The 27,993-nt window shown below is 49.2% G+C and overlaps 1 protein-coding gene across 1 annotated transcript; it reads left to right on the forward strand.

Annotated features, from left to right (window-relative positions):
* On the forward strand, positions 1-26,887 carry ANAPC1 (anaphase promoting complex subunit 1). Its single transcript, XM_042038923.1, has 47 exons — positions 1-333; positions 1,119-1,280; positions 1,435-1,486; positions 2,053-2,162; positions 2,336-2,418; positions 3,256-3,329; positions 3,565-3,710; positions 4,338-4,558; positions 5,139-5,348; positions 5,645-5,740; positions 7,323-7,413; positions 7,503-7,568; positions 7,721-7,858; positions 8,190-8,330; positions 8,567-8,627; positions 8,916-9,103; positions 9,506-9,580; positions 10,003-10,268; positions 10,480-10,571; positions 10,874-11,022; positions 12,019-12,097; positions 12,176-12,212; positions 12,303-12,373; positions 12,488-12,666; positions 14,605-14,831; positions 16,011-16,129; positions 16,566-16,837; positions 17,378-17,612; positions 18,335-18,426; positions 18,567-18,701; positions 18,823-18,905; positions 19,023-19,101; positions 19,369-19,443; positions 19,921-19,997; positions 20,190-20,280; positions 20,371-20,424; positions 20,693-20,886; positions 21,106-21,192; positions 21,594-21,711; positions 22,455-22,532; positions 22,790-22,857; positions 23,827-23,965; positions 24,527-24,613; positions 25,080-25,175; positions 25,339-25,537; positions 25,999-26,133; positions 26,606-26,887. Exons 1-47 carry the CDS (start codon positions 121-123, stop codon positions 26,719-26,721), a joined length of 5,856 nt encoding a protein of 1,951 aa, XP_041894857.1. The 5' UTR covers positions 1-120; the 3' UTR covers positions 26,722-26,887.
* Positions 26,888-27,993: the final 1,106 nt, after the last annotated feature.

Here is a 27,993-nt window from a genome sequence, read left to right on the forward strand (position 1 = left end):
GGGCGGGAGCGCCAAGATGGCCGCGCCCGCGTGAGGGACCGCCGGTGCCGCTCCCCGCGCGTCCCGGTGCCCGCGGGAGCCGCCGGAGCGTCGCGGAAATAATGTGGATATCGGGGCCCCATGTCGGACCACTGTGACGAGAGGGCGACGATGATTGCGGCCGGCGACCTGCAGGAGTTCGCGCCGCGGGGCCGCGAGCAGAGCCGGCGGCACCCGAGCGCCCTGAGCCTGCAGCTGCGGCGGCTCCAGCCCGCGCCGGAGCTCTGCTCCTCCGACGGCGCCGCAGGGCTCGTGGGCTCCCTCCAAGAGGTCACCATCCACGACCGGCACCGGGTACGAGTCTTCCTGAGCCGAGGGAATCCAGGGGGGTTGGGAGGGAAGGCAACTTAAAGCCCATCCGGTTCCCGCCCGCCGCCGGGGGCTGGGACAGCTTCCACCAGACCAGGTTGCTCCAAGCCTCCTCCAGCCTGGCTTTGACTTCCAGGAACGGGGAAACCTGTGCCAGGGCCTCCCCACCCTCACAGGGAAGAATTCCTTCCCGATATCCCATCCAACCCTGCCCTCTGGCAGTGGGGAGCCGTTCCTCCTTGTCCTGTCACTCCAGACTCGTGTCCAAGTTCCTCTCCAGCTCTCCTGGAGCCCCTTCAGGCTCTAAGGTCTCCCTGGAGCCTTCTCTTCTCCAGGTCAACACCCTCTGTTCTGATGGAGATTGAGCCTAAGATTGGATCCAGCCATATCCCAGCTCCTCTCTGAGAATGAGTTTAGGGAGCAAGGGGGTTCACTCTGAATCTCAGAACTCTGCAAAGGGTCTCCCTTCCCCTTTCCTCCCTGGCTTCCGTTGAAATAAATTTGAATGGATCATGATTGTCCTTTACCGTGGAATGCCAGGGTGTTTTGAGTTGGAAGGGATCTTACGGATCATCTCATTCCAGTCCTTGCCATGGGCAGGGACACCTTCCACTATCCCAGGTTGCTCCAAGCCCAGTCCAGCCTGGCCTTGGACACTGCCAGGGATCCAGGGGCAGCCACAGCTTCTCTGGGCCAGCACCTTGTAACAGGCCAAATTCATCACACCTGCGGGTCTTGTGGCTTCTCCTGAAGAAACCCCTGTTTTTCAGGAAAGCTGGCAGCTGAGGAAAGGCATCAGTGATGTTGGGGAAGAGGTGGACTACGACGAGGAGCTGTACGTGGCCAGCAACGTGGTCATCTGGAGCAAGGGCAGCAGAAGCCAAGCGTCCTCCGTGTACAAGGCGTTCACCGTCGACAGCCCCGTCCTGCAGGTACAGAAATGTGGGAAAGGGGCACTGAGGGGATCCACAGACCTTTTCCAGACGGTGTTTTGGGGTGGGGTTAGCTTGGAGAACACGGGAAGGTGGTGTTGTGTGGGAGCATCAGCTCTTGTTGGAGAATTAATGACGCTGTGTTGGGTTTCAGGCCTTGTGGTGTGACTTCACTATCCCCCAGGAAAAATCAGAAAAAGCTGATGGTGAGTGTCCTGCCTCCTGTGCTGCTGGGCAAATGATCAGAGCTCAGCTCCCTTGGCTTGGAATCGTGGAATTGTTTAGGTTGGAAAAGTCCTCCGAGACCACCAAGTACAACTGTTGCCAAGGCCACCACAAAACCACATCCCCAAGTGCCACATCCACGTGGCTTTTATATCCCTGTGCCTGTGTCGGGGCTGGACACCCTTTTGGGGAGGAGATTTTCCCGATATGCAGCCTGAGCATTCCCTGGTGCAACTCGGGGCTGTATCCTCTCCTCCCGTCCCTGTTCCCTGGGAGCAGAGCCCAACACCCCCCGGCTGCCCCCTCCTGTCAGGGAGTCCTGCAGAGCCACAAGGTCCCCCCTGAGCCTCCTTTGCTCCAGGCTGAGTTTCCTTAGCCATTCCTTGTTTTCCAGCCCCTTCCCAGCTCCATTCCCTTCTCCGGACACTCACCAGGAGCTCATTCACCAAGACTTGATATGTCAGAATTTACCTTTTGTGTATTAGGGATGTCTGAAACAGAGAAGCTTCACTGTATAATTGTTCTTTTCCTTCCTTTCCCTTTCCAGTTTCAGGGAGTGAGGAAATAGTGGAGAAATGTATCTGCATTTTGCAGAATTCCTGCATCAACGTGCACAGCATGGAGGGGAAGGATTACATTGCTGCTCTGCCTTTCCAGGTAACTCCTGCCTTGCTTTTTGTCCACAAATGCAATGTTTCTGTACACATTTACATTCCCCAGCTCGCCATTAAAAGCCTGAACATCTTATTTTCCTATAAAACCCTCAAATGTAATCAATACAGCTCGTGGTTGGTTTTTTCCCCCCCTATAAATCCCTAATTTTTTCATAGGTTGCAAATGTCTGGCCAACCAAATATGGGTTGTTATTTGAGCGCAGCAGTTCTTCCCACGAGGTGCCTCCAAGCCCACCCAGGTAGGGGATGGGGGATTTGGGTGGTTTCCTGTTGGATAATCTAATAAGGAGCGGAGGGGCTGGAGGGCAGTGGTGAAAGATCCGTGTGTTTGTGATAGGAAAAGGTGAAATCGGGTGGAAAAGGAGGAAGTTGTGGTTTGCCCATCCCTGGAAGTGTTCCAGGACAGCTTGGATGGGGCTTGGAGCAACCTGGGATAGTGGAAGTGTCCCTGCCCATGGCAGGGGGTGGAATGGGATCATTTTAAGGTCCCTTCCTACCCAGACCAGTCTGGGGTTTTATTGATGTGATTCTTCCAGCCTTTGTATCCCATCCCAGTGACTCTGAGTGAGCACACTCAAAGCTGAGCGTTAGGAACTGTTTGGGAGTGCTGGGCTTGGGAATAGGGTCTGGGGATAGCCACAGTATGGCTGTCACCAGCCTGATTCCATTAAGGTTTGTCCTGGGATTTGGTTCCAGGGTGGGATGAACAACTGGGAGAGTCACTAAGGGATTGTCATCGAGACATTTTCTCTCAGCTGCAGGATCCCATTCCCTGTTGGCTGGGAATCCCGTTCTCTCTTGGCTGAGGATCCCAGCCCCTACTGGGTGAGGATCCCAGCCCCTGTGGAAGCCCTCTGTGGATCCCAAAGGAAGCAGTTGGACAATGCACTGATAAGCAGCTTTAATCCACTCTTTTGGGTTTTCCCTTGGGATTCTCTGGTCCTCAGAAGAGCTGGGATTAGGAACAGAGGTCCTGAAAAGTTCAGTCTACTCAGTCAATCCAACAAGCTTCTGGAGATGGAATCTATGTCCCTGCTGTCACATTCCAGGCTCTGACTTGTCTGGCTTTTCCCTAGGGAGCCTTTGCCGACAATGTTCAGCATGCTGCACCCCTTGGATGAGATCACCCCTCTGGTCTGGAAGTCCGGAGGTAGGTTGGATGTCACGGGAGTCCTCAGGGTGGCAGCAAATCCCAGCATGTCCCTGGAGCATTCCCTGCATCAAAAAATCTGGGAAGAATCACTTCCAAGGATGCAGTTAGAGCTACTGCACGAACAGGGAAGCTGCTCAGGGGAGAAACCCAGACTGTGGAAGGAAGAGAGTACGGGAAATGCTCCTAGTATTGTTCTGGAGCTGATCCTCGGGAATGAATCCGTGTTTTCCAGGCGTGTTTGGATCGTCCCGGGTGCAGTACGTGGCTGACCACACGCTGAGGATCGTGTTCCTCAGCGCTGACCCTTCCATTGTGATGACCTACGACACTGTGCAGAGCTTACACACCGTCTGGGCCCTGAGGAGAGTCAAGCCAGAGGTACCCATGCCCTGGGGAATAAAAATCCCTGGAAAACAGCCGTGTGCATTTCCGTGCCCTTACGTGTGTTAGGAGCGCCCGGCATTCGGGATCTGTTTCATTTATAAGATGTCTGTTGGGGCTGGTTCTTTTGGTTTTTAAGTAGTTTTTTCCATGGATTTGGCTGGAGCAGGGAGATCATGTGACGGTGATGGATTCTGTTATTCCCATGTTATTCCATACATTGGACCAGAAAGTTTAGGAAAAGCGGGAAGTAACTTGGTGCCATGAAAGCTTTGGCAGTGAGGGTGGGGAGGCCCTGGCACTGTTCTCCCAGAGAAGCTGTGGCTGCCCCACACCTGGGGAAGTTTTCCAGGCCACGTTGGAGAAGGCTTGGAGCAACCTGGGATAGGGGAAGGTGTTCCCATGGCAGGGGGTGGGACTGGCTGGGCTTTAAGGTCCCTTCCAGCCAAATCCTGTGGTTTTGTGAAAAGCCTTGGAGCAGTTTGTGTGGGAGTGGGCGAGCAGGGTTGGTGGGAATAACTCATAGGCTGAGCATGAATTTGTAACACGTAACCGCTGGGAAAAGCTGCTGGAAAAGCCAATCCCTGGCTGTCCATGCCCACATACTGTTGGTTTTCCTCCCAGGAGCAGAGCCTGGTGCTGAAATTCCCAGAGCAGGGGGGCACCCCCCAGCACGTGGCCACGAGCAGCTCCCTGACCGCTCATCTCCGGAGCCTCTCCAAAGGAGACTCCCCTGGGGGCTCCCCTTTCCAGAACTACTCGTCCATCCACAGCCAGAGCAGATCCGGCTCCTCTCCCAACCTGCAATCCCGCTCTCCCACCATCTCCAACATGGCTGCTTTGAGGTGGGCACTCACAGCAAATCCCAAAGGGTGGGAGCTTTGGGATACCGTGGACACGTTTTGCTCTCTGTCTTTCCATCCAAGGCTCAGGTGCCTCTTGTGTTGCAGCAGCACCTGAAATTCCTCTTGGAATGCCCTTCCTATGCTGTTATCCCACCAGCACAGGAAGATAATCCCTGTGCCAGAGCCAAGGAGGCTGCTCTGTCATGGATCAAGGAATGTCTGCTGGAAGTTTGAGTGCCAGGAGTGTTTTGGGGTGGCTTCTCTAAAGAAATTAGAGGGAAGAGGTTGGGGGGGATTTTTGATGGAATGGACCATCTGAAATCCTTTTGAAATCTCTTCTATTGGATTCGGACAGAGATGCCTGGAAAATAAGTGGAGAATGGTTTTCCTGTGCTGGAAAACTAAAGGAAATCAGCAGTGAGCTAGTTCCTGGTTTAGGGTGGGTTTGCTTGGGTTTTAAAGTCAGTGGATGAGCTCTTTGGGATTCTCCCTGATTTTGGGGATGCACTTTTCAGCTGTAGCAATGTCTGATCTTTCCCTGAGTTTGAAGATCTCATCCATATCCTGTCTCTGCCTGCAGCCGCTCCCATTCCCCAGCCCTGGGAGTCCATTCCTTCTCTGGAGTGCAGAGGTTCAGCTTCTCCAGCAGTGCCCAGTCCCCAAGGAGACCCAGCGTTACCCATTCCCCGAGTTCCGCTTCCAACGACTCCTTCCTCGTGCCGGAGACAGAGCCGATCGTTCCCGAGCTCTGCATCGACCACCTGTGGACAGAAACAGTCCCAAACATGAGGTCAGGTGCTTTTCCTGGGATGGAAGGAGTTTCCATTGTGGGAAGTGGGAAATAAAGTGAAATCCCAGCTTATTTGAGTGGTTTTTCTGCAAATGGAGCCACCTTGGAGTCGATTCCTGGGCTTGCACGCCCTGATTTTTTTGGGAAATGATGCTCCCTAAGTGCCTGGCTCCCTTCCAGAGAATTGGGCACTTGGAGCATTTTTCCCTGGTGTGTTATTCCAGGATTTCTGCATGGTTTAATGAAGTCTCCAAAGCAAAGCAGATTCTAACCTGGTCCTTGTGTCTCTTTTCCAGAGAGAAGAATTCCCAGGCATCCAAAGTGTTCATTTCCACCGACCTTTGTGGGCAGAAATTCCTGTGCTTTTTAGTGGAATCCCAGCTCCAGCTGAGGTGAGCATTCCCACCCTGGGGACAGGTCAACCAGGAGGAGCACTCCAGGAATTCCCAGCAGGAAGTACATCAGAGGTTTTAATTAACTAGAAAATTAAACGTTTGGGTAAAGCGGGGATGTAGTGGTTTGGTCCAAAATACTCATTACTGTTTATCTGCTGTGAGATAAGAATTAGGAGAAATGCAAAACAGGCACCAAACTTGAAAGAATATAAAGAAGTTTATTAACAGACCTAAAAGAAGAAAAAAAATTATACCACCTTCAGAACTCTCCTCCTCCCCCCACCTTCCTCCCTTCTCCCACTGACAATGTGAAAAGACAACCCTTAAGATGTTCAGTCTGTTTACCACTTCCATAATAACCTTGTTCAGTCCATTTAGAGAGAGAAGTCTCTTCTTGCTCATGCTATGAAAACATTATCACAACGAGACAGCCGCCCACTTCCAAATATTGTTCAGTCCATTTAGGAAGAGGAGTCTCTCTGCCTGCGTGTGAGTCCTTTCCCCCGACTTGCAGCTTTTCCCGCAACTGCCTTCGAGGGTCCACTCTTGAAGTTTTTTGGGGTACAATTTTAAGGTTGAGCCTTTCAGAAACAAAAACAGAGGCCCTTCTCCTTCCCTGGGAGCAAAGGGTCTTCATCATCTTCATCTTTAGGACTATCTCTGGGAGCATCTCTAGGAACTGAGGTTTTCTCCTTTCCCATTTGGAGCAAAAGTCCTCATCTGGTTCATCTCTACGGACTGAGGTTTTCTCCTTTCCCGTTTGGAGCAAAAGTCCTCATCTGGTTCATCTCTCCCTGTCCAAACTTCTCATGAAATTACAGCTGCGTCAGCATCTGCCTATCTCAGCGCAGGTGCTTTTGCTCACGAGTTGAACACTCCACCCCCCATATCTTCATGAAATTACAACAGGATACTCTGATATATCATAGCTTCACAACAGAATTTCAGCTTTAAGCATCTCCTCTCTCTCTTCCCTCAGGTTTTCAGCTCTTCACAGCAATAAAAGGGTTACTCTCACCTCGGCCTTGCAGCTTTACAGCTGGAATGTTGAATTTTTTCTTATCACAGTGGAGAGGGGGGAGAGCCGAGCTGCTCCGGCTGCCCACGGCAAGGCAGTGGGGGGGGTTCCACGGCTGGAACAGGTCCATGGCTTCAGGATGGCCGTGGCCCGGCCCGGCCTGGCCCAAGCAGGGCCTGGCCGGGCCCACTGGCCCCCTGCTCGGGCCCTGCAGCCACCTGTCCCAGCGCCGGAAACGAGAGAGAGCTTGGAGGGGGAGTTTGCCTATTCTTAAATGTGGATCACAGAGGTGATCACAACTTTAAGTGGCTTAGAGAATTGTCCATATTCAAACTGGCCAGCTGATAGGTTCTATCAGTTCCCAGAGGAAACTGTAAGCACCCCTTAGCAAGGACGTCCCTTCCGGGACTATGCTTGCTAACCTATGACAGGGGAGAAGGAGGAAAGAACCACAAAACCCACCAAAAAAATTCACTGCCGTGTTGGGATTTTGTGTTTTCTTTCTGTAACAACACCCAGGACAAGCCCTTTATGTTTCCTGTTGTTCTCTTTAATCCCTAGGTGTGTAAAATTCCAAGAGAGCAACGATAAATCCCAGCTGATCTTTGGATCTGTCACCAGTATTCCGGCAAAGGACGCGGCTCCGGTGGAGGTACTGTTACCTGTGGCATGTCCTTGTCACCCAGCTGGTGCCTCCTGAGTTAAACACAAGGAGCTAAATGTGCTGCTTGGTTGTTCCAGGGCATTGACACTCTGCTGGTTCTGGAAGGCAGTGGGAATCTGGTGCTTTATTCCGGAGTGGTTCGGGTAAGCAACGCCTGTTCCATCCCTAATTTATGTGCAGTGCTGTAGAGGGAGTTCTGAAGCATCCATGGTGTTAATGGAACAATTAAATACTTTAATGGGGGGTAATTTTCAGAGAAAAGCTTAACTTTTTGTTTCCCTTTTCCACCAAAAAGGTGGGGAAGGTTTTTATTCCCGGGCTTCCTGCTCCATCCCTGACAATGTCCAACCAAATGCCTCGGCCAAGCACTCCCTTGGACAGCGTCAGTACTCCATCCAAGCCTTTGAACAAGCACCTGGGGCCCCTGGAAGAGGTAAGAAATAAGGAAATATTCCTTTTGTTGGAGTGATTGGTGTTTTTTTTATCTTCCAAGGTATCTTTTGGAGTTGAATCTCTTCTTCTTGTCCTGTAAATCCCCATAATAAATTGTGTTTAAAAGACGATTTCTGTGGTGCTGCCCTGTTTATTTACTTACGTTTGCCATAAAACTTCCAAGGCAGGGATTGGAAGGATTGACAGTTGTTTCCAAGATTCTTGTTAGTACTTCAAACCCAACAATTTTAGGTGTTCTTTGCTCAGACCCACTTTAATCCTGAATTCCAGTGCAGTTTGAACTCTAACCAGTCCTTTTCCCCACATTTCAGAGTGTAATTTTGTCACCAGTTCCGGAATTAAGGGATTCTTCCAAGCTCCACGACTCCCCTTACGTTGAGGACTGCACTTTCCAGCAGCTCGGGACTTTCATCCAAGCTCTGAGGGATCCTGTCCACAACAGAGTAACTTTAGTAGGTATTTCCCTGTCGTGTGGGGCAACGCTTTTGGTAACAAAGATTATTTCAAGATAATTCCCAGACTTCCAGTGTTTCACAGAGCTGCCTCCTGAATTCCACATCTTAGTGCAGCAAACAGCCAGGATTTGGAAATATCTTCATCCACTGAGGAGTTCTGAGTTGATAGAAAAGGGCTCTGGCCACACTTGATGCATTTCTTGATTTATCTCCACTTTTGTTGGATTTTCCAGGAGCTCAGCAATAACACCATGGTTCGGATCAGTATTCCCGAAATCGCCACCTCGGAATTAGGTAGGATTCCAAAGCTTTAGGTGGCTTTTGCTTGGCTTGGGGAAGGGCTGCGATGCCAGTTCAGACATGAGTGGCTTCAGTAATGAGCAAAAAAAAAGGAATTTTTTTCCTGATTTTTCTTCCAAATCAGAGGATTTGTGCTCAACTCAAGGAAGAGCTGTCGGAGTTTTGTGGCTTTATTTAGAGTTAAACGCAGTCCAACGAGAGGAATCTGTGGAGACTTCCACTGCTGATGGAGCAAATCCCAGGAGAGCAGAGCTGATGGATGATTCCCTTCTTTCCCAACAGTGAAAAGATGCCTGCAGGGGGTCAAAGCCATCCTGCCCAAGGAAACAGCTGTGCAGATGTTGGTGAAGTGGTACAATGCCTACAACGCCCCGGGAGGGCCCAGCTACCACTCAGAGTGGAATTTATTTGTCACCTGTGTCATGAACATGATGGGTTACAACACCGAGAGGCTCTGCTGGACACGGAATGTGAGCAAATTCATTCTTTACTTCCAGTTTTCAGGCCTGTTTCGCTCTGTGTTTGTCATGAGAGACATTTATTATAAGAATAAATGATGAAGGTTTGGCTGCAGCTCACACCTGACACCAATGCATTGAATTTGGTTCATCTCATCCATATTAAATTGATTCTGAGTTTAAACACAGCTCACAACCCAGACTGTTGTTCCTTAAAGAGGATTTTGGATTTCTGGGGTTTTTTCAGCAAATCTAGAAGCACCTCAAGCCACATCATGTCCTACTTGGTTTGAATTTAGATGTTGTGATTCACTCAGGAAACCTGGGGAATTTCACTCCTGAGCTGCTTTTATTTGATTTCCTTTTTCTATTTATTTCTTTTGGTTTTATTTCTTTTTCTTTTATTTCTTGCAGCTCGATTTTGAAGGGTCACTCTCCCCAGTCATTGCTCCAAAGAAGGCAAGGCCATCAGAAACAGGGTCAGACGAGGTAAAAAAATGGGCTTTTTCCTAAAAAATAACAGGCAGGAGGAGCTGTTTGGGATTGGTTTTTTAAGGCAAATCAGAGGAAACACCCTCATGAGTGTGGAATTTCACCTGACAAACCTTTGGGATAGAAAAGTTTTCTTTTCCAAAGCTGCACCGTGTGACGTTTGTCAGGATTCCCACTTCCAGAGAGAATTAGGATGGATTAAGGAATGAAGGCTTTGATTCCTTTACGGGAAGGATGCACCTTAATCATTGAATCCCTGTGGTTTGCAGGGTTTGTGCAGCACATTTTCCATCCAACAGTTACATTTGGATTGGTTTTTAGGGAAAAAGATTCCTCTGTAACAGTGCTTTGGAATTACTTCTCTGGAAGTTACATTCCCCATGGATCCTCTGCCTCTCTTCCCTGTTTCTTTGCTCTAGGACTGGGAATATCTCCTGAGCTCTGACTACCACAGGAATTTCGAGTCTCATCCCTTTGCCAAAGCTCTGCACCTGGACCCTCTGGAAGTTGCAGCTTCCAAGGATGACTTTCCCCAGAGCCTCAGCTTGGATTCCTCCACGCTCCTTTTCGCCCACATTCCTGCCATTTTCTTTGTTCTCCACCTCATCTACGAGGAGCTCAAACTGAACAGTCTGATGGGAGAAGGGCTCCGCTCCCTTGTGGTTCTCCTGGTTCAGCTGGCCAGGTATTCCCACTGGAAAATCATTCCTTTGGATGGGATTGCCCAAACTGGAGACAGCTTGCCCTGTATTTGAAGAAAAGGAATGTTTAAAACCTTCCCTATTTTTTTCTATGGTTCCAAATTCTTCCCCAGTAGCACCCACTGCCCGGAGGTGGCATCCAGGAAGTTGGAATGGTTTTTTCCCAGTCTGTGACTCCCCTCTCTGTCATTCCAGGGATTTAAAACTGGAAGCTTACATAGATTATTACTACAGGGACTACCCAGCTCTTGTCAAAACCTCCAGGCAGACCTGCATAATCGACCAGGGTGAGTTTAAATCTTTGGATATTTTGTGATTTGTGGATATTCCCTTTGTTTTTAACATTCCCCTCCTTCTGGAGGATTAATCCCTGCTTATTCCTTTTGAGATAGTTTTCCTTCCTTAAATAGATGCTTCGAGTTTTCATTCCTGTCACAAAATCCCATCTGACAGGAGGGACCTGGAACATTTTGGGGGGAAATGCTGGAATTTTTGTTGTCAAAGGAAGTACTGGAGGGTTTTCTTTGGGAATGGTGAGGAATTCTTGTGCCTTTTCCCTGAACTCATGGTCTTTGCTGTTCATGTTAAGTCCAAACAGGTTTCATGCTCCATCCCACCTTTTTTTCTGCTGAGCCTCCAAGTATCTTCCAGTGGCTGAGTTCCTGCCTGAAGGGAGAGGGAGTGCAGCCTTATCCCTACATACCAGGGATCTGTGAAAGGAGCAAGCTGGTGGTACTGGTGAGTACTGGGGGACGGGGAATACAGGGGCCATGCCTTGTTCTGTCAGCACTGCCCTGTGGGCAGGGTTTGCTCCAGCTGCTGAATGTCCTGGAAGCGAAACATCCCTAAAGGAAGGTGAAATAACAGAGGGTGGAATCTACTGGGTGCATTTCCCAGGTGGGAAGGAGGTATTGGAGCTGAGCAGCTTCACTGCTTCTGTGTTTGTCTGTGGTTTGTGCAAAATAAGAACGGAACCTGGAGATATCTGTATTTTGGGAGTGAGAATTCCCCAGTTTCTCCTTGAGCATACCCCACCACCATCAATATTGAGTCCTGTGAGTGGCTGGAAGCACTGATGGTATTCCCTGGACAGCATCACTTCCTCACTCATTGATGGAAAACCCCTTCCAGCTGGGAGCAGAGGTGTTGAGCCTGTGGTGTCTGAGGAGAAAAACTGGGAGAAGAGGCTCTATTTTCCTCCTCCCTCTGCCTGCAGAGCTCAGAGCTGAAAGATCTTCATAAAACCCACAAAATCATTTTACTTGGATGGGATTTTTCCCAGAATTATCAAAATAGAGTGACTCATTCCTTGGATTTTTCTGGCTGGACCAAACAGCTTTTCTTTTGGAACCTTCACAAAACATCCAAGATGTGGAGGAAACCGAGTGGAGAAGGGTGTCTATAAACAACGTGTGTGCCCTGCAGGGGAAATGGAATGTGAGGAGCACAGGAAGGATAACTGGGAACATGTTTTTCCATTGGGAAGAGACTTACCTTTTTACCTCTGGAGAAATTAGTGAAAATTCAGTTCATTGTTGCAGGGTGGAATTTTTCCCCCCAAAATGTAAAGCCTACAAGTTTGTTGTTGGTCAGTTGTTTCAGTGTCATTCACAATAAACCCACCCCCCCCCTCCCGTTGCTGAGCTTGTATTCCAGTTATTTCCTGCCTGCTTTTCTGGGAAGGAAAGGAATATCAGGCCCGAAATGACTTTTTTTGGTGTCTCTCCTCCCCAGAGCGTGGCTCTCTATATCCTTGGGGACGAGAGCGCCGTGCTGAACGAAGCCTCCCATTATTTGTACAAGATCACATCAGGTAAGGATGTTTTGACTCCATCCTGGGAGTGCCTCGAGCTTGGAAAACATGGAATTAACACAGCCTTGTCTTTCCTAGGCCAACGGAAGCAGCAGATGGACCAGGATGACAATCGGTATGGAGGCTTTTGGTGTTGCTTTATTGAATTTGTGACTTTCTGCTGACTTCTGGATGAGCTTTTATTGGCTTCTCCTTAATTTTCCAGGTGCAGTTTCAAATCCAGCACTTCTGTTTCCAGCCTGGCTGAAAAACTGGTCCTTTGGATGACCAGTGTTGGTAAGAGCGGAACAACAACGTTCCCAAATAACCTTGTGCTTGGATAACAGGAAACACTCTTTGTCTGGCACTGTTAACACTTTTTGGGGGTTTTTTTCCCTCCTTAATTTTAAGGTTTCACCTTGAGGGATCTGGAATCTCTTCCCTTTGGCGTGGCCCTTCCCATCCGAGACGCCATCTACCAGTGCCGGGAGCAGCCAGCCTCGGACTGGCCGGAAGCCGTTTGCCTCCTCATCGGCCGCCAGGATTTGTCCAAACAGGCCTGGGAAGGGAGCCTGCAGAAGGGGAAATCCGTGAGTATGGCCACAAAGGGATTTCCCAATCCCGGAGTTTAGGCAGAGCGCCCGGCTCGGGAATTTCCGGCTTAATTCCCAAATTGAGGGCGACAAAATGGAGAGTTTACACGCACGAGGGTTTGGGTGTGAAAACCAACATGCAGCAGGGATGGATGATCATGGATAGGTGGGAAAACTCAAGAGAAATCAAATTTTTAAATTTAGGCAGAAGTTTTGCCTCCAGAGCTGTTGGATTCCTCCTCCTCCCTTCCATTGGTACTTTCTCCAGAGGCTCTGCCAGCAAACCATGGCAGAAGGAAAAGGAAGTGGATATTTGCCAGTGGCTCCTTGTGTTGGAATGGCTGGCATCTCCCTTTCCTCTGGAAGAGCTGGATTTGGAAATACACTTGCCATACTTGCCATATTTTTCTTTTTCCAAAAAAGAGTCTTAATTATTTATATCCTGGGGTAAAATGATTTAAAAACAAGTGTGGTGTTTTTTCTCTTCCTACATTTCCTTCTGATGGTGGCAATCACCAGCATCTCAAGGAATTGCGTCTCACTGAAGTGTCCTTTGTTGGAAGCCAAAAATCTTCTTAAGGCTGCCATAAAACCCCTTCATGGCAGAAGACTGGAGCCTTTTCCAAAATCAGGAATTGGGATTTGGAGTCTCAAGTACATCTTGGTTTTTTTCTTGGTTTTTTTCCTGTCTCAACTTTGGAGGGATATTAAAATTATTCCACTTTTCTATAATAAAGGCTTTATGACTAACTGCATACCAAAACTGTAATTAATTTAGCAGAAAGGTTAATTAACTCCAGGTCAAACCCCACGTGCCACCACATGAAAAATCCTTTTTGTTTGCTGCTGGTGGAAGCTGTGCCCAACCGAAACCCTCACGAATCGTCAAAAATGATGATAAAATTGATTTTATCACTGACTTTATAACAATGCCTCGAATCAATGTGACCTTAAAAGGCCAAAGTGAGCTTCAAACCCCAAATTGTTTGTCATTTCTCAGGAGGGCAGGGTGGAGTTTCCTGTTTCAGAACGGACGCTGCTGCTCTGGGTGGTGCAGTTGCATGTTGAGATTGAGCGTGGATTTACCAGAAGAAATTTGGTTTCATTCATCAGCTCTTCATTTACTTGCCTTCCTGGGGCCACGTGTTCCCAGAGAACCACAAGAAGATCTGTTCCCTTTGGGTCCTCTGATCACTGGTGTGTTGTGGATAAACAGGAGAGCAGAGTTTTAGGAGGGCCTTTCATAAATCTTGCATGGAAAAAGGGTTTTCCAAGAGCGCTCTTAAGGTTTGGTGCTTTTCTGGTCATGTGTGGAAGTTCCAAAACCACTCTGGTGCTGTGGTGAACCCCAAGTTGTCTGATAGTGAGGAATTCTGGGATTTTCTGCTGTGTAGGCTGTTTTAATGAGTAACTTGCTTTTCCGAGGTGGTTGTGGAGGGAATCCAAACTGATGTGTGAAAATATGGACGCTTTGAAAAATAACGCAGGGTTTGGAGCAGAATCTGCAGAACAGCAGCTCTGGGTGGGCTGGTCACAAACTGGGCTAATCACAAACTGGAATAATCACAAACTGGGCTGATGGAGTAGGCAGGGAAAGGAAAGCCCTTTCCTCTGACTGCTCCGAAACAAGGGAGGGTTTTGAAAAGACAAGAGCTACGTCACACATCACCTCCTCACTGTATCTGAGGTGTCATCTCCTCTTGTCTTTGGTTATTTATCCTATTTGGATGTGCAAAAGTACTTGATTTCCATGCCTGGAAATCCTCCAGGCCTGTAAATTCCTGTAAGGAGCATGGGAATGTTGTGACACTCCCATCGGTGTGTCCATCCCTTCTGTGTACAGACCCGTCATTGTGCTGGGTGAGTTCAGGATGTGATGCTGCTACTTGCTGACAGTTTTCCCCCCTGGAATTGCCTTCTCCCTTTCCCATGCAGTCCGTGGGCACGGTGCTGTCCTCAGATATTCCGTCGGCAGCCGAGTCGGAGGAGGACGAGGACGGCATGAACGACATGAACGAGGAGGTGATGTCCCTGATCTGGAGCGAGGACCTGAGGGTGCAGGAGGTGCGGAGGCTCCTCCAGAGCGCCCGGCCCGTCCGGGTCAACGTGGTGCAGATGCCAGAAGCCAGTGACCACGAGTACATCGAGGAGAAGGAAAATAGGTAAGGAATCATGGAAGCATGGAATGGGTTGAGTTGGGATGGGTTGGGATGAGTTCGGTTGAGTTGGGATGGGATGGGTTGGGTTGAGTTGAGTTGAGTTGGGTTGGAAGGACCTTAAAGCCCATCTCATTCCAACCTCTGCCATGGCCATGGACACCTTCCGCTAGCCCAAGGTGCTCCAAGCCCCATCCAGTGTGGCCTTGGAACTCTGTCCATTTCCAGCTCTGTTTATTTCCCAGTACTGCATTCAGCTGAAAGGTCGTGGGAATAGTTTTGGTCGTTCAGAATCTAATTTTTAAAAAAATCATAATCCAAGTCTTTGGAGCTCCGTGGATATCGAAGCTCTGCTGTGTTGGAGTTGGTGGCTCTTGGGAAGGACACTTAGTGTGAACCCCAAAGAGCACACTGAGGTCCGTTGGGATTGAAGGGACTTTGTAACTCTTTTTTCTGCCCAAAAAATGTAAATTATAAGCAGGGCCTACTCTGTAGAGACTAAATCATCCATCCCCTGGCTAAAGCTGGAGAACCCTTTGTGATAGGCTGGTCTTCAGTCAGGGGACCTTGGAATTGCACAGAAAGCGCATTTACTGCCCCATCCCTGTCTCCTTTCAAACCTCCTGTGCCCAGTGGCCTTGATTGTCTCCATCCTCATTCTTTATTCACTTTTTTGGGGGTTAAAAATCTCCTCTTTAAAAGCCAGATGAAAACAAAAAGAATTGAGAACACCATTAGCATGCGAAATGCTCTGAGTCCGACCTAGGGAGCTGAGTAATCTAACGAGTCTAGAAAGTGTTTCCAGACTAAATCGTAGAGAACTGTGGTCGGCATTCTTGGAAGCACCTTATCAACTCTGTACTCGGTGTTATCACCACTCATAGCAGGATCCCACAGGGCAACCACCTTTGCTTGGCTTTCTCCTCTCACCTCGCTTCCGACACGGCCGGGAAGCGTCCGTGGAATGGATTTATTGACCCAGCTTTAAGGGGAAAATAGTGCCAGGTTCCGACAGCTGAAAGGTATCTTTGGAGGTGAACCTTGTAAGGACCAAAGATTTGGTTCAAAAGGAGAAGGGAAGAGTCACAATCAGGGAAAAATTGTTCCGTCCAGTGCCTGTTTATCTGTAGATTGTTTATATTTGGGAAAACTTTCCGTGTGGTTTTGGATTCACCTCCCCACCAGGTTGCTGCAGCTGTGCCAGCGAACCATGGCTCTCCCAGTTGGACGAGGGATGTTCACCCTGTTCTCCTACCATCCGGTGCCAACGGAGCAGCTGCCCATCCCTAAGCTGAACCTCACTGGTACGTTGGTCAGGGGTTCCTCCCCAGTCCATCCCAAAGCAGGATGGGCTTTCTTCCAGTTGTTATCCCATTTTTTCCTGAACTTGCTGTAATTTTTGTAGCATCTTCTCCACCAAGAATTTCACGGCTCAAGTGTGGGTTTTGTGAGGAAGCAGCTCCTTTGGGTTTTCAACGTGCCACCTGAAATGGTGGGAGATCCTTCTGGAATGGTCAGGGCCGGTGTTATCAAACACCAAGACCTTTTATCAGGTGCAGAAGGAGAGACAAGTGGAAAAGTGGCCTAAACTGGCCAGTGCTGGGGCCATACAGGATGGAGATCCCGCAAAAGGCTGTCCTGCCATTCCTGAAGACTCTTGGGTCGGGGCTGTTCCCTCACTTGGCACTGGATGAAGAGCTTGGCTTTTCCCGACTGCTGTTATCCCCTCTCCCATGGCAGGCCGTGCTCCTCCCAGGAACACCACCGTGGATCTGAACAGCGGGAACATCGACGTCCCCCCCAACATGGCCTGCTGGGCCAGCTTCCACAACGGGGTGGCCGCCGGCCTGAAGATCGCTCCTGCTTCCCAGATCGACTCCGCCTGGATCGTCTACAACAAGCCAAAAATCGCCGAGCTGGCCAATGAATACGCGGGGTTCCTCATGGCGCTGGGCCTCAACGGGCACCTCACCAAGCTGGCCACCCTCAACATCCATGACTACCTAACAAAGGTGAGGCCTTCTGGCACATCCAAGAGCCAGATCCCGGTGGGATTGGATTCTTTAAGCAAAACAAGGAATAAAAAACCAAAAGGTTTCTTTGAACCATTGCAATGGAAGTTTCGTGGTGTGGGAGAATGCCTGAGTTGCTTTGTTGTGGTTTGGGTGGTGCATGGTTTGGGTTGGAAGGATCCTTCCTCAATGTGAGGAAGGACTTCTTTCCATGGAAGTGGTGGAGCATTGGAACAGCTGCCCAGGGAGGGCATGGAGTCTCTGGAGAAATTCCAAACCCACATGGACACGTTCCTGTGTCACCTGCTCTGAGTGAGCAGTGGGGATGGACTGGATGATCTCCAAAGGTCCCTTCCAACCCTAAATATTCTGGAATTCTGCCAAATGAGGAGACTTCATTTCCGCTCAAAGATTCCAGCAGTTTTACCACCAGATCCTTCCACCCTGCACACGGCTCGTTGGTATAGGTGACTGGAGCACTGGGACAGGGCTCTTTCCCATTCCTGGATGTGCCTCACTGCTCCTCATCCCCTTGCCCAGGGCCACGAGATGACGAGTATCGGGCTCCTGCTCGGCGTCTCCGCCGCCAAGCTGGGCACCATGGACATGGCCATCACCCGCCTGCTGAGCATCCACATCCCTGCCCTGCTGCCGCCCACCTCCACCGAGCTGGATGTCCCCCACAACGTCCAGGTGGCTGCCGTGGTCGGGATAGGCCTGGTCTACCAGGGCACTGCCCACAGGCACACTGCCGAGGTGCTGCTGGCTGAGATAGGTGGGTGCCAACGCTGGAAGAACGGGGTGAGGGCTGGGATGGTCGCCGTGTGCTCCAGCAATTTGGGAGTCGTAACACTGGCACCTCCCAGCACAACGTTGTCCTCTCATTTTCCAAACCTCGTGGTCCCTCCTGGGAGCTTGTGCAGCCTAAAAAGGAAAATCCCTGGATTTAGGAGAAGAAACATAGCAGCATCATTGCTGTCCCCACTTCTTCCACCTGGAACTTTGGTGTCCTGAATTCCCCTGTTTGGAATTCTGAGGGTTTTTAACCACTAGGCCTTAAGAGCTGATTGTGAACAGCAGATTTATGATCTCACTTGTGCTCTCATTCTGAATTAATTTATAACAGCTTTTATTCCTGTTTGTATGGAATTTTACTTGGAGACTATGTGGTCTGTTAAACGGGGAATGGGATAAGTTTTAAGGCTTGGAATTGTTGTGTTTCTGGAAATTGGATATGTGCAATCCTTTTTTAGCAACAGCATTTGGGTTGGTTCAGGATCTTAAAGTATCCTCAGTTAAACTTGGCATTTTCACCCTGGCTCTGAATTCCAACCATAACATTCAGGAGGGAGTTGCCATTTGGGAGTGGATGGATGAACTGCCAGTTCCACTGAGGACTTCCCTAAGGAGGGAGGGATATCTTTTTCTCCTTTCATTAGGAACTAATCAATAAGCTGGAATTTCCAAAGGTGAATTTTGCTGCTTTGGTTTCTCCAGGGCGTCCCCCCGGCCCAGAAATGGAATACTGCACGGACAGAGAGTCCTATTCCCTGGCATCAGGACTGGCCTTGGGAATGGTGTGCCTTGGGGTAAGTCAGCCGCAATTAGGAGGCTCATTATCCATTGGGATGGCATTCCAAGAGCTGGTCCATCCTTGGCTCCCAGCTGCCTGTGGGTTTTTCTCCTAGAGGAAGGCACTTCCATGCTTTTCCTTCCTTCTGTTCCTTAGCATGGCAGTAACCTGATTGGGATGTCGGACCTCAACGTTCCCGAGCAGCTCTACCAGTACATGGTGGGGGGACACAGGAGATTCCAGGCAGGAATGCACAGGGAGAAGCACAAATCTCCCAGTTACCAAATCAAGGTGCGTGTGTGGTGCCAGCTCTGGCTCATTTAAGTTGGAAGCCTGGGAGGTGTCTCCATGACTTTGGAGACGGGTTCCCTTCCGAGTGAACCTGTAGGAGGTGTTCCCTGTGTTTTCCCAGGAAGGAGACACCATCAACGTGGATGTGACATGTCCAGGTGCCACCCTTGCACTTGCCATGATCTACCTGAAGACCAACAACAGGTATTGATTGGCCTGGGAATTCCTGCAGGGTTCAACTGCCCTGGTGTTGGCTCTGCTGAGGTTTGGAATTGCTGGAATGTGACCTGGAAAACCCTTTTCCTTTGCCTTTCCCTGCAGATCCATTGCTGACTGGCTCAAAGCACCAGATACTATGTATTTGCTGGACTTTGTCAAGCCAGAATTCCTGTTGCTGAGGGTAAGATTTTCCTTGGGTTCATTCCTCAGTCTATTTAAATGATGTTTTGGAATTCCAGCCCAACATGCCCATCATCCAGAATCCTTTGCTTCCCAGCCAAACTCACCCCTTCCAACAGTTTCTCCTTGTGGTATGTCACCTTCCTGTCACAGAGATAGAATTTATGGAGAAATAGTTGGAAGACACATTTATGTGCATTTTTACAGCTTTTCCCAATTCCATAGATAAATTTTCTTCCTCACGGTTCGGTTTTCTCCCTTGTTCCAGACCTTGGCTCGATGCCTGATTTTGTGGGATGACATCCTGCCCAATTCCAAGTGGGTCAACAGCAACGTGCCTCAAGTAGGTGTTTGTTTATGGTGTGGTGTGTTTGCTTCCCAATTTTACACCTCCCTGGATTGTTCTCCGTGTGGGCATTTCCGTAGTCACGTGAGGAGCACGAGGAAATGAGCAGGAACCTGACAAGGGTGACTGTTCCATGGGATCCCCGGATTTTAGGAGCACCGGGGACTGGAAAGGAGAGGATTGAGGAGGGTTGGGATTGTTCCAGACACAAAATGATGTCAGGGAAAGGAAGGGATTTATTTTCCCTGCGTTGCCAGGTGTTGAGCACCAGGAATAACTTCCCAATAGTGAGATCAGTGATATTCCAAGATACTGTATGGAATTTTTAAGGCCAAATGAGCTCAATACCTATGAGAACTCCAGGATGCTGATGGTCTTAGACCTGTCTGGTATCACTTACGAACTCTTGATGGCCAGAGTTTCAATTAATCATCAGTTTTCCTTGGATTCATTTTCCTTTCCTGCTTTTTGTAGATCATAAGAGAGAACATTATCTCTCTTCATGCAACAGAGCTGCCTTCCTCTGAAGACCTCAGCTTGGAAACGCTGGCGTGAGTAACATCCCAAAAATCTCCTCCTAGGGAATGTCACTGTCCCGTAAAGGAGAGTTTTGTTACATGGGATATCCTTCTATAAAGGATGAGTCTTCCCTTTTGTTTTTAAAGGATAAAGGAGTTTGTGCTGTGTATTCAGATGAGGAGAAGAGGAACATTTAGTCATTTCCTGTTTATGTTGTTCCTTAGGCAAGCTCACGTCTACATCATCGCTGGAGCGTGTTTATCCCTGGGATTTCGCTTTGCCGGGTCGGAAAACCTGGCAGCATTTCAGTGCCTGGTAAGAGGGGGGTTATTTTATTCCCTTCAATTCCCAGGGAGCTGTCACTTACCTTTTGGATCCATATCCATATCCATCTTTTCTTTCCAGTACAAATATGCCACGGATTTCCTGAAGTGTTTGTCAGCTCCGACAGCGTCCATAGTAAGTTTTTCCAAGTTTTCTTCCAGCAAAAAGATGGCTTTGCGTGACCCTCAGCAAAACCTCAATGGGAAGAGACCCAGCCCTTTTAATTTCCTAGATTACACACAATTTATAGGATGTGACAGGGCTGGGAATCATTTGTAGGACTTTGCTGATTCTCCCTCCTTCCGGGGAATTCAAGCTCCAAGGTAGAAAATGGTGGATCATGCTGCCTGGAATGTGCTGTTGGCCATGGAATTGTGATGGAACCTCTCTGTTGTGCTTGAAGACAGGTCACTATAACCTGGAAACGTGCCTGAGTGTCCTGCTCCTGGCCCTGGCCATGGTCATGGCTGGCTCTGGGAACCTCAAAGTGCTCCAGCTTTGCCGATTCATGCACAAGAAGACCGGGGGAGAGATGAACTACGGCTTCCACCTGGCTCACCACATGGCTTTGGGGCTCCTCTTCCTGGGAGGAGGAAGGTAACTGGCCCTTTCCAAAGGCAGATCTCAGCCCTGATTTCCTCCATTTCTCCTTTTTTTAATACCACATGGATGCATAAAGGTGTCTCCTGTTGGAAAAGAAGGTCTTGTTGTCTTTGTACTCTTTTGGAAATTCCTTTCCTCATCCCACCAAAATATTTTGGCCTCCTGTGTTATTTAGAAGGAAAACTGAAGGATAATGTTGCTTTTTTCCTACAGATACTCTCTGAGCACTTCCAATTCGTCCATTGCTGCTCTCCTCTGTGCTCTGTACCCTCACTTCCCTGTTCACAGCACGGACAATCGGTAAGGCTTTCATGGGGATCCCATTTCCTTCAGCTGAACCATCTGCTTACAAAAGACTGATGATGGATTTTTACCAAAAATCAGTTTTTGGAGGTTCTCCATTAAAAACAGTGTGGGAAACAAGAAATAAGTGCCAGTGGTAGGGATCTCTGATGGTAGGGTCAGTGAGGAAACACCAGCTCTGCTGTGCTCCTGTGATGTGGCTGCTCCAGTTTGCTCAGCTGAAAAGATTTTCAAGGAAGATCTGTCCATTTGTGACCCTTAATCACTTTTGGTTCTGCTCCATTAAGCCCTGCTCTGTTAACTAATCAATACCATGGCTACACGAGCTGTATTTGGGTGGGGAGCTGGGGGTCTGGGATCATTCCCAGCCCGTGCTGAGCCCCTGGTTCCCACCCCAGGTACCACCTGCAGGCTCTGCGTCACCTGTACGTGCTGGCGGCCGAGCCGAGGCTCCTCACTCCCGTGGACGTGGATTCCAACACCCCCTGCTACGCCCTCATCGAGGTCACCTACAAGGTAACGTGGCTGGGAGGCCCTGAGGCGCTGTGGGATGACCAAACACTCGGATTTATCCCAGTTTTCGTTGGGGTGGCCTCCAGTCTTGGGTGTGGTTTCAAGTTGTGGTGGGGCCGAGGTGAATTCTGCACGAATAAGTGAAGGGTTGGGCTCAACCTTGGTGGCACCTGGAGAGCAGAAGGGAGGACAGGGAGAGTCACCTGAGCCTTCAAACAAGCAAGGAAGGGTGTCCTGGCTCCCTTCCAAGTCCTCCTCCCTCTCAAAAGAACTTCCAAAGGCACAGAGGTGGCCATTTGTGTTTTCCAAGCCTTCTCCTAACTCTGAGATGAGCAACTTGGCGTTTCTCCTTGGTGCTTCCATCAGGTGTCCTTCAGGGAAGAGTCCTTTCTGTGGGATTTATTTTATACATGAGAAGGAGGAGGCTCAGGAAAGAGTTGTTGGGATTTCTAGGGGGAAGAGGTGTGGCTCTGTGGTTCTGGCACAGAGTTCTCCGTGTTCCCATTACAGCTTGCTTCCTAAACTTTCCCTTGTTAGCCTTGCCCACCATTAGGTGTTGATCCTCCATCCATCCATGGGAAATACAGCTTGGGAAATCCATGTTTCCTGACATGAGTCCTGTGTTTAGCTGGGAACAGAACCCCCTGCCTGCTGCCAGAGCAGTTGTTCCCCACGAGATGCCCTTCTCCTTGCTTTTCCCATGGAAATGAGCTTTCCTAACCCGTGGCTCCCGTGGCATTTTGCAGGGCACGCAGTGGTACGGGGAGGCCACCGAGGAGCTGATGGCACCCACGCTTCTCCCAGAGCTCCACCTGCTGAAGCAGGTAAAGGAAATCTCTGTTTTAATGGAAAATCACCTGGACTTTGGGTCACAGATCTCAAGAGCTGAGATTTGATGATTTTTGATTCTTTAGCCTGACTCTGGACAACGTTGTTGAGAAATTTCACCGTGAGACACACACACCTCCTCCTGAATTTTCTGGGTGGGAAACACTATAAAACAGCCCAGAACAAAACAGTGGAAACCTCTTAATGCAATGATTCTGGTTATATTTAGTAATAAAAATGTTTCTATTGACAGATCAGAGTGAAGGGCCCACGGTACTGGGAATTATTAATAGATTTAAGCAAGGGAACGACTCATCTCCAGTAAGTGTTTTTTTAATGCTCAACTGAATCATGACCTCGTAGTAATCGTATTTCATGGGTTTTTTTAAACCCTCCCACAGCTCAGAAAGAAACTTGGGTTTCATCAAGTCACTGTTGTGCATCTGACAGCACTTTAGGGGGGAGGAAAGAAACTGCAGAGTTGGGTTTCACCCATTGAGGTGAATAATTCATGCAACAAAACAGGGTCCGGGGAAAACCGGATAGTAAAACCCACAGAGATTGGCAGTGGGATAGAGGCACCAGAGAGCAGCTACAACTCATGGTTTTGGTTTGGTTTTGAGTGGTGGTGATGTCACGTTTCCCAGACTGTTGGGGACTGTTACTGCCCTGTGAAATGCTCGCTTTCTCGTGTCACCCCGTGTCACAAAGTGCCGCCCGCCCTCGTGACACACTCGAAACGTGGGGGGCAGCTGTGGGAACCAGAGATTTTACCGGAACACAGGATCTGGGGGTTGGGGGGGAGGGATCATTCTCATCTTTGCACTCCCCAGTTAAGGGGGGGGGGGAGGAACCAGCTGCATCTTTGCTCAGCAGTGTGGTGCTTTTTGGTCATTTAATTGCCATTGATCAATCCCAGAATCATTTAGGCTGGAAAAGACCTCCAAGATAATGAGTCCAGTCATTGATCCATCACCCTCTTGTCAACTGGAAGGATTAAATTAAGCACAGTCCATTAGCACAGCATGCTTTGGGTTGGAAGGGATTTAAGGATCATCCCATTCCACCCCCTGCCATGGGCAGGGACACCTTCCACTCTCCCAGGTTGCTTCAAGCCCCGTCCAACCTGGCCTTGGACACTTCCAGGGATCCAGGGGCAGCCACAGCTTCTCTGGGCAACCTGTGCCAGGGTCTCCCCACCCTCACAGGGAACAATTTCTCCCCAATATCCAACCTGAATTTCCTCTGTTTGAACCCGTTCTGTAAATGGGCCCTGTCGTGCCATTCCAGGTCGATCCTTTCCAAGGGTGGCATCCTGTACGTGAAGCTCCGAGCTGGGCAGCTCTCGTACAAGGAGGATCCCATGGGCTGGCGCAGCCTCCTGGCACAGACCGTCACCCACCGCAACTCCGAAGCGCGGGCATTCAAGGTAGCGCTCCCGGGATGGCTTCCTGCTGGGAATGCTGCTGAGGGAGGGAATTCTGGTGGCTTGCATGGGACAGCCGTGTGTAGGTGCATCTGCTGTGGGCAGACACAAGTGTTGGACACGTCCTGCCCATGAAGTGCTTGCTCATGGAACCATTTAGGTTGGAAAAGCCCTCCAGGCTCATGGAGTCCAGCCTTGAGATCGAGTCAAACCTTTAGATCATTGATTCCAAGTTTTAGGTTGTTGAATCCAACCTTTGGATTATGGAATCCAGCCTTGAGATCATCGAATCCAACTTTTAGATCATTGAATTCAACTTTTAGACGATTGAATCCAACTTTGGGATCATGGAGTCCAACCTTTGGATTGAGTCCAACCTTTAGATCTTTAAATCCAACTTTGAGATCATGGAATCCAACCTTTAGATCATGGATTCCAACCTTTGGCGTGGGTTCCAGTCTTCTCCCTCATGTTCTGGGCACTTTGGAAATCACTTGGTGTTATCTTTGTGCTCAAACCCAATAAGTTCATTTTAGGAATATGTTTTAATCCCTTTTTTTCCAGCCGGAAGCAATTTCCGCTTTCACTTCTGATCCTGCTCTCTTTTCCTTCGCCGATTATTTTTGCAAACCGACTGTGAACATGGGCCAGGTAGGAAGTGTTGGCATGGACCAACAGTTATACCATGGATAAAAAGTAAGGAAAACCTGTGTTAAACCCCAGAGCAGAATTCAGCCCTGCAGGCAGCGGGAACAGGGAATATCCAGCAGGATGCTGGGTAACACAAGGGTGATCCTCTGGTTCCTGTTGCTTTGATATTGGGATTTTTTGTCCCATTCCTTGAGGAATGTGTTTAACAAATCCAGAGAGCCCTGAACCATTTAGGAGAAATCATGGAAGGTGTTTTATTGTTTATTATTTATTATTTATTACTTATTATTTATTATTTCTTCAAAAATTTGTTAAGGGAGGATGTAAAACCCAGTGTAATGATCCCAAGGAAGAAGTCGAGTGGTATCATTAGTTATCCCAAATTCCTGTGAAGCCACTGCATGGATTACCTTTAATGGAGGCAGGAAGCTGGAATAAATTGTGCCTGACACCTGTCTTTCCTCAGAAACAGGAAATCCTGGATCTTTTCTCCTCCATCCTTTACGAGTGCGTGACCCAGGAGAATCCGGAGATGCTGCCCACGTACATCGCCATTGATCAGGTAGGAGACTCCTGTTCCTGTTGGAAGCAACATTTTTTCCCACTTCTTGGGGAGCAAAGAGTGGCCATTCCATGTGCTTTTTCAGAGGAGGGAGGGCAGGGCTTGAGGAGTCACTTCCTCCATGTTTCATTCCTGCTCCAATTCCTGCTCTCCCCGCTGCCAGGCCGTGAGGAGGCTGGAAAGGCGGGAGATGTCCGAGACCTTTGAGCTGTGGCAGATCAAGCTGGTGCTGGAATTCTTCAGCTCCCGGAGCCACCAGGAGAGGATGAGCAGGAATCCAACCCGAGGGCTCTTCATGAACTCGGAATTCCTGCCAGTGATGAAGTGCACCATAGATAACACCTTGGATCAGTGGCTTCAGGGTAGGGAGGAATTTCAATCCAATCCACTGTTGGAATCCTGGAATGGTTTTGGAAGGGACCTTAAAGCCCATCTCATTCCCATCCCCTGTTGCTCACCTGGTTCTCATCTTGATGATCCAGGTTGATTTTATGGAAAATTGATGAGGGAAGGGAAGGCATTGGCACAAACCAACTCGTTTTCAGTCTGGTGTGGAACATTCCCTGGAGAATTGTTTTCCTGAAATGGTGGGAGGTCTTTAGCAGGGAAGGTGAAAATTCCTTCCTCATCTTGCACAGGGAGAATTTTCTGGGAGCAAAAGTGAGCGGTGACCACAGCAGGGCGGCCATGGCAGAAGGAAGGAGGTTGGAGAGCAACCTCCCAGCCCACTTTCTGCTGGATTGGAATGGAGACTTCCAGTGGGATTTATCTGTGCAAATCCTGCTTCCCAAATGTCACCAAGGATATTCCTTGTGCCTTGCAGCCGGAGGGGATGTTTCCCTGCATTCCTACCTGAGCGGGCAGGCTCCGGAGGAATCCCAGCTGAGCATGCTGGCGTGCTTCCTGATTTACCACTCCGTGCCCACGCCGGGGCAGCTGGCAGCTGGAGGCTTGGAAGGTGAGTCTGGGATTGGGATTTGGGGAAATCCTGCATCCTTTCACTGGGCAGCTTTTCCTTGCCCTCCAGCAGCCTGGGAATACACCGGTCCTGAGATTTCTGAGGGAAAAGAAAGGCAGCTCGACCTTCATTTGGGGAGCTGTTCCTTGCTTAGGCTGGGGGTGGGAATGTCACCACATCCATGAGGGATCTGGGGCCTGTCCCAGGAATCCTGTGCCAGCCACAGATTCCTCTGTCTGGGCTTGGAAGATTCCAGTTGCCTGTTACACATCTCTCTTCTGGGTGTTCCTCTTCTTCCTGGCATTTGAGATCCCAAATTTGGGATCTCGTACAAAACTTCACTTTCCGACCAGCGCACGGCAAACGGATCCATGGGATGACACCTCCAGAGCTCCTGGGAGCTTCTCCCTCTAATTTTGAGCAAATCTTCCCTCATTTTTACACCTTCTTCCTTTGCTTTGGATGTTTTTAGGGAGCAGGAACTTCTCGGAGCTGCTGCTGAAGCTGCGGAGGCTGCACGTGCCGGTGCGGGCGCTCCTGCGCCTGGCTCCGCTGCTCCTCGGGAACCCCCAGGCCATGGTGCTCTAGTCCCACCAAACTTTCCAGAATCTCCTTCTTTTGTACCTTCCCAAACACCAGACTCGACCCCAGCTGTGGCAACCACGACCAGGAGTTATTTATAAATTGTTACAAGGAATTAAAAAACAAAAGAGCTATAAAAGTGAGGTCATAATAAATTTACTTTTGTAACGAAGGCTTGTTTGCAAATGTGTGCTTTTTGTGGGGAATTTGGGGAAGACTTTGGCTGGGAATGGTGCTTTTCCTTGGGTTTAGAACTCCTTTGCTTGTGGTGGATCTTGTTTCCAGACAATGGGGATAATTCCTGATTTAAACACTTTGTGCTCACTTCATCCTCCTGTATCCCCGTGGATGAACTTGGAGCCAGGGCTCATTCCCTGTTGGTTCTGGGCAGACCAGATCCTTAATTTGTCACCAAACAGGTGGAATTACTCCAAAAAAAGCAGCCAGAGGTTGAGGGATTATCAGCCAGAGCCAAAGGCTTGGATTCTGCTTGTTCTGGTTCCAAATGTAACCATTTTGTGTGGGATTTATGCCAATTTCTCCCTGTTTTTTCCCAAATCCTCAAGGATTTTCCAAAGCACCAAGTGGAGGGAGGAGGATAACCAGGAGTGATTAAAAAGAGAGCAAAAGCAGAAAAATTATACAAACCCGATTCCTATAAAAAAGAACAAATGTACTGTGTATTCACTGAGGTTTTCCAGTTGCTTGAGATGTCCTGAGGGAGGGAGAGCCCGTGACAAACTTCCAACCCTCACCCCCTTTTTTTAAGCTGTTCAGAAGCTGCTCTGATTTCGTAGGGATGTTTTAATTAGTTTAATTAATCTAACAAACCTACTCCACAAGCACCTTCTTTGTGTGAATTCAATGAATCCATGAACAGATGGGAAATCACAGGAGCCAGGAGATCTCGTGGGGCAATCCTGGGTGTTGCCCTGGGAGGTGGGTGCAGCTCAGGGAAGTTCTTTCCTTCTAAACTGGGGAAATGGGAAGCATGAAGTGCTAATTTCCCAGAGGGAATGACACTGGGCTTTCATGGAATCCTGGAATGGTTTGGGTTGGAAGGGGCCTTAAAGCCTATGGGCAGGGATGCCTTCCTTAAAGCCCCATCCAACCAGGCCTTGGGCACTGCCAGGGATGAGGAATGGGATTCCCCCTCGACTTTTCCAAGGACAAATGTTCTTTTTTCCCTCCTCAAGACTCTACCCGGACCCCAGAATGAGCCTCCCGGGTTTATCTCAGTCAGGCAAAGAGCCGAAAATCCAAATGCTGGATTTGGGG

This window comes from Corvus kubaryi, unplaced genomic scaffold, assembly GCF_017639235.1.
Source record: "Corvus kubaryi isolate FWS band 111438036 unplaced genomic scaffold, C.kubaryi_AGA036_p1.0 37393, whole genome shotgun sequence".
Taxonomy (NCBI): Eukaryota; Metazoa; Chordata; class Aves; order Passeriformes; family Corvidae; genus Corvus; species Corvus kubaryi.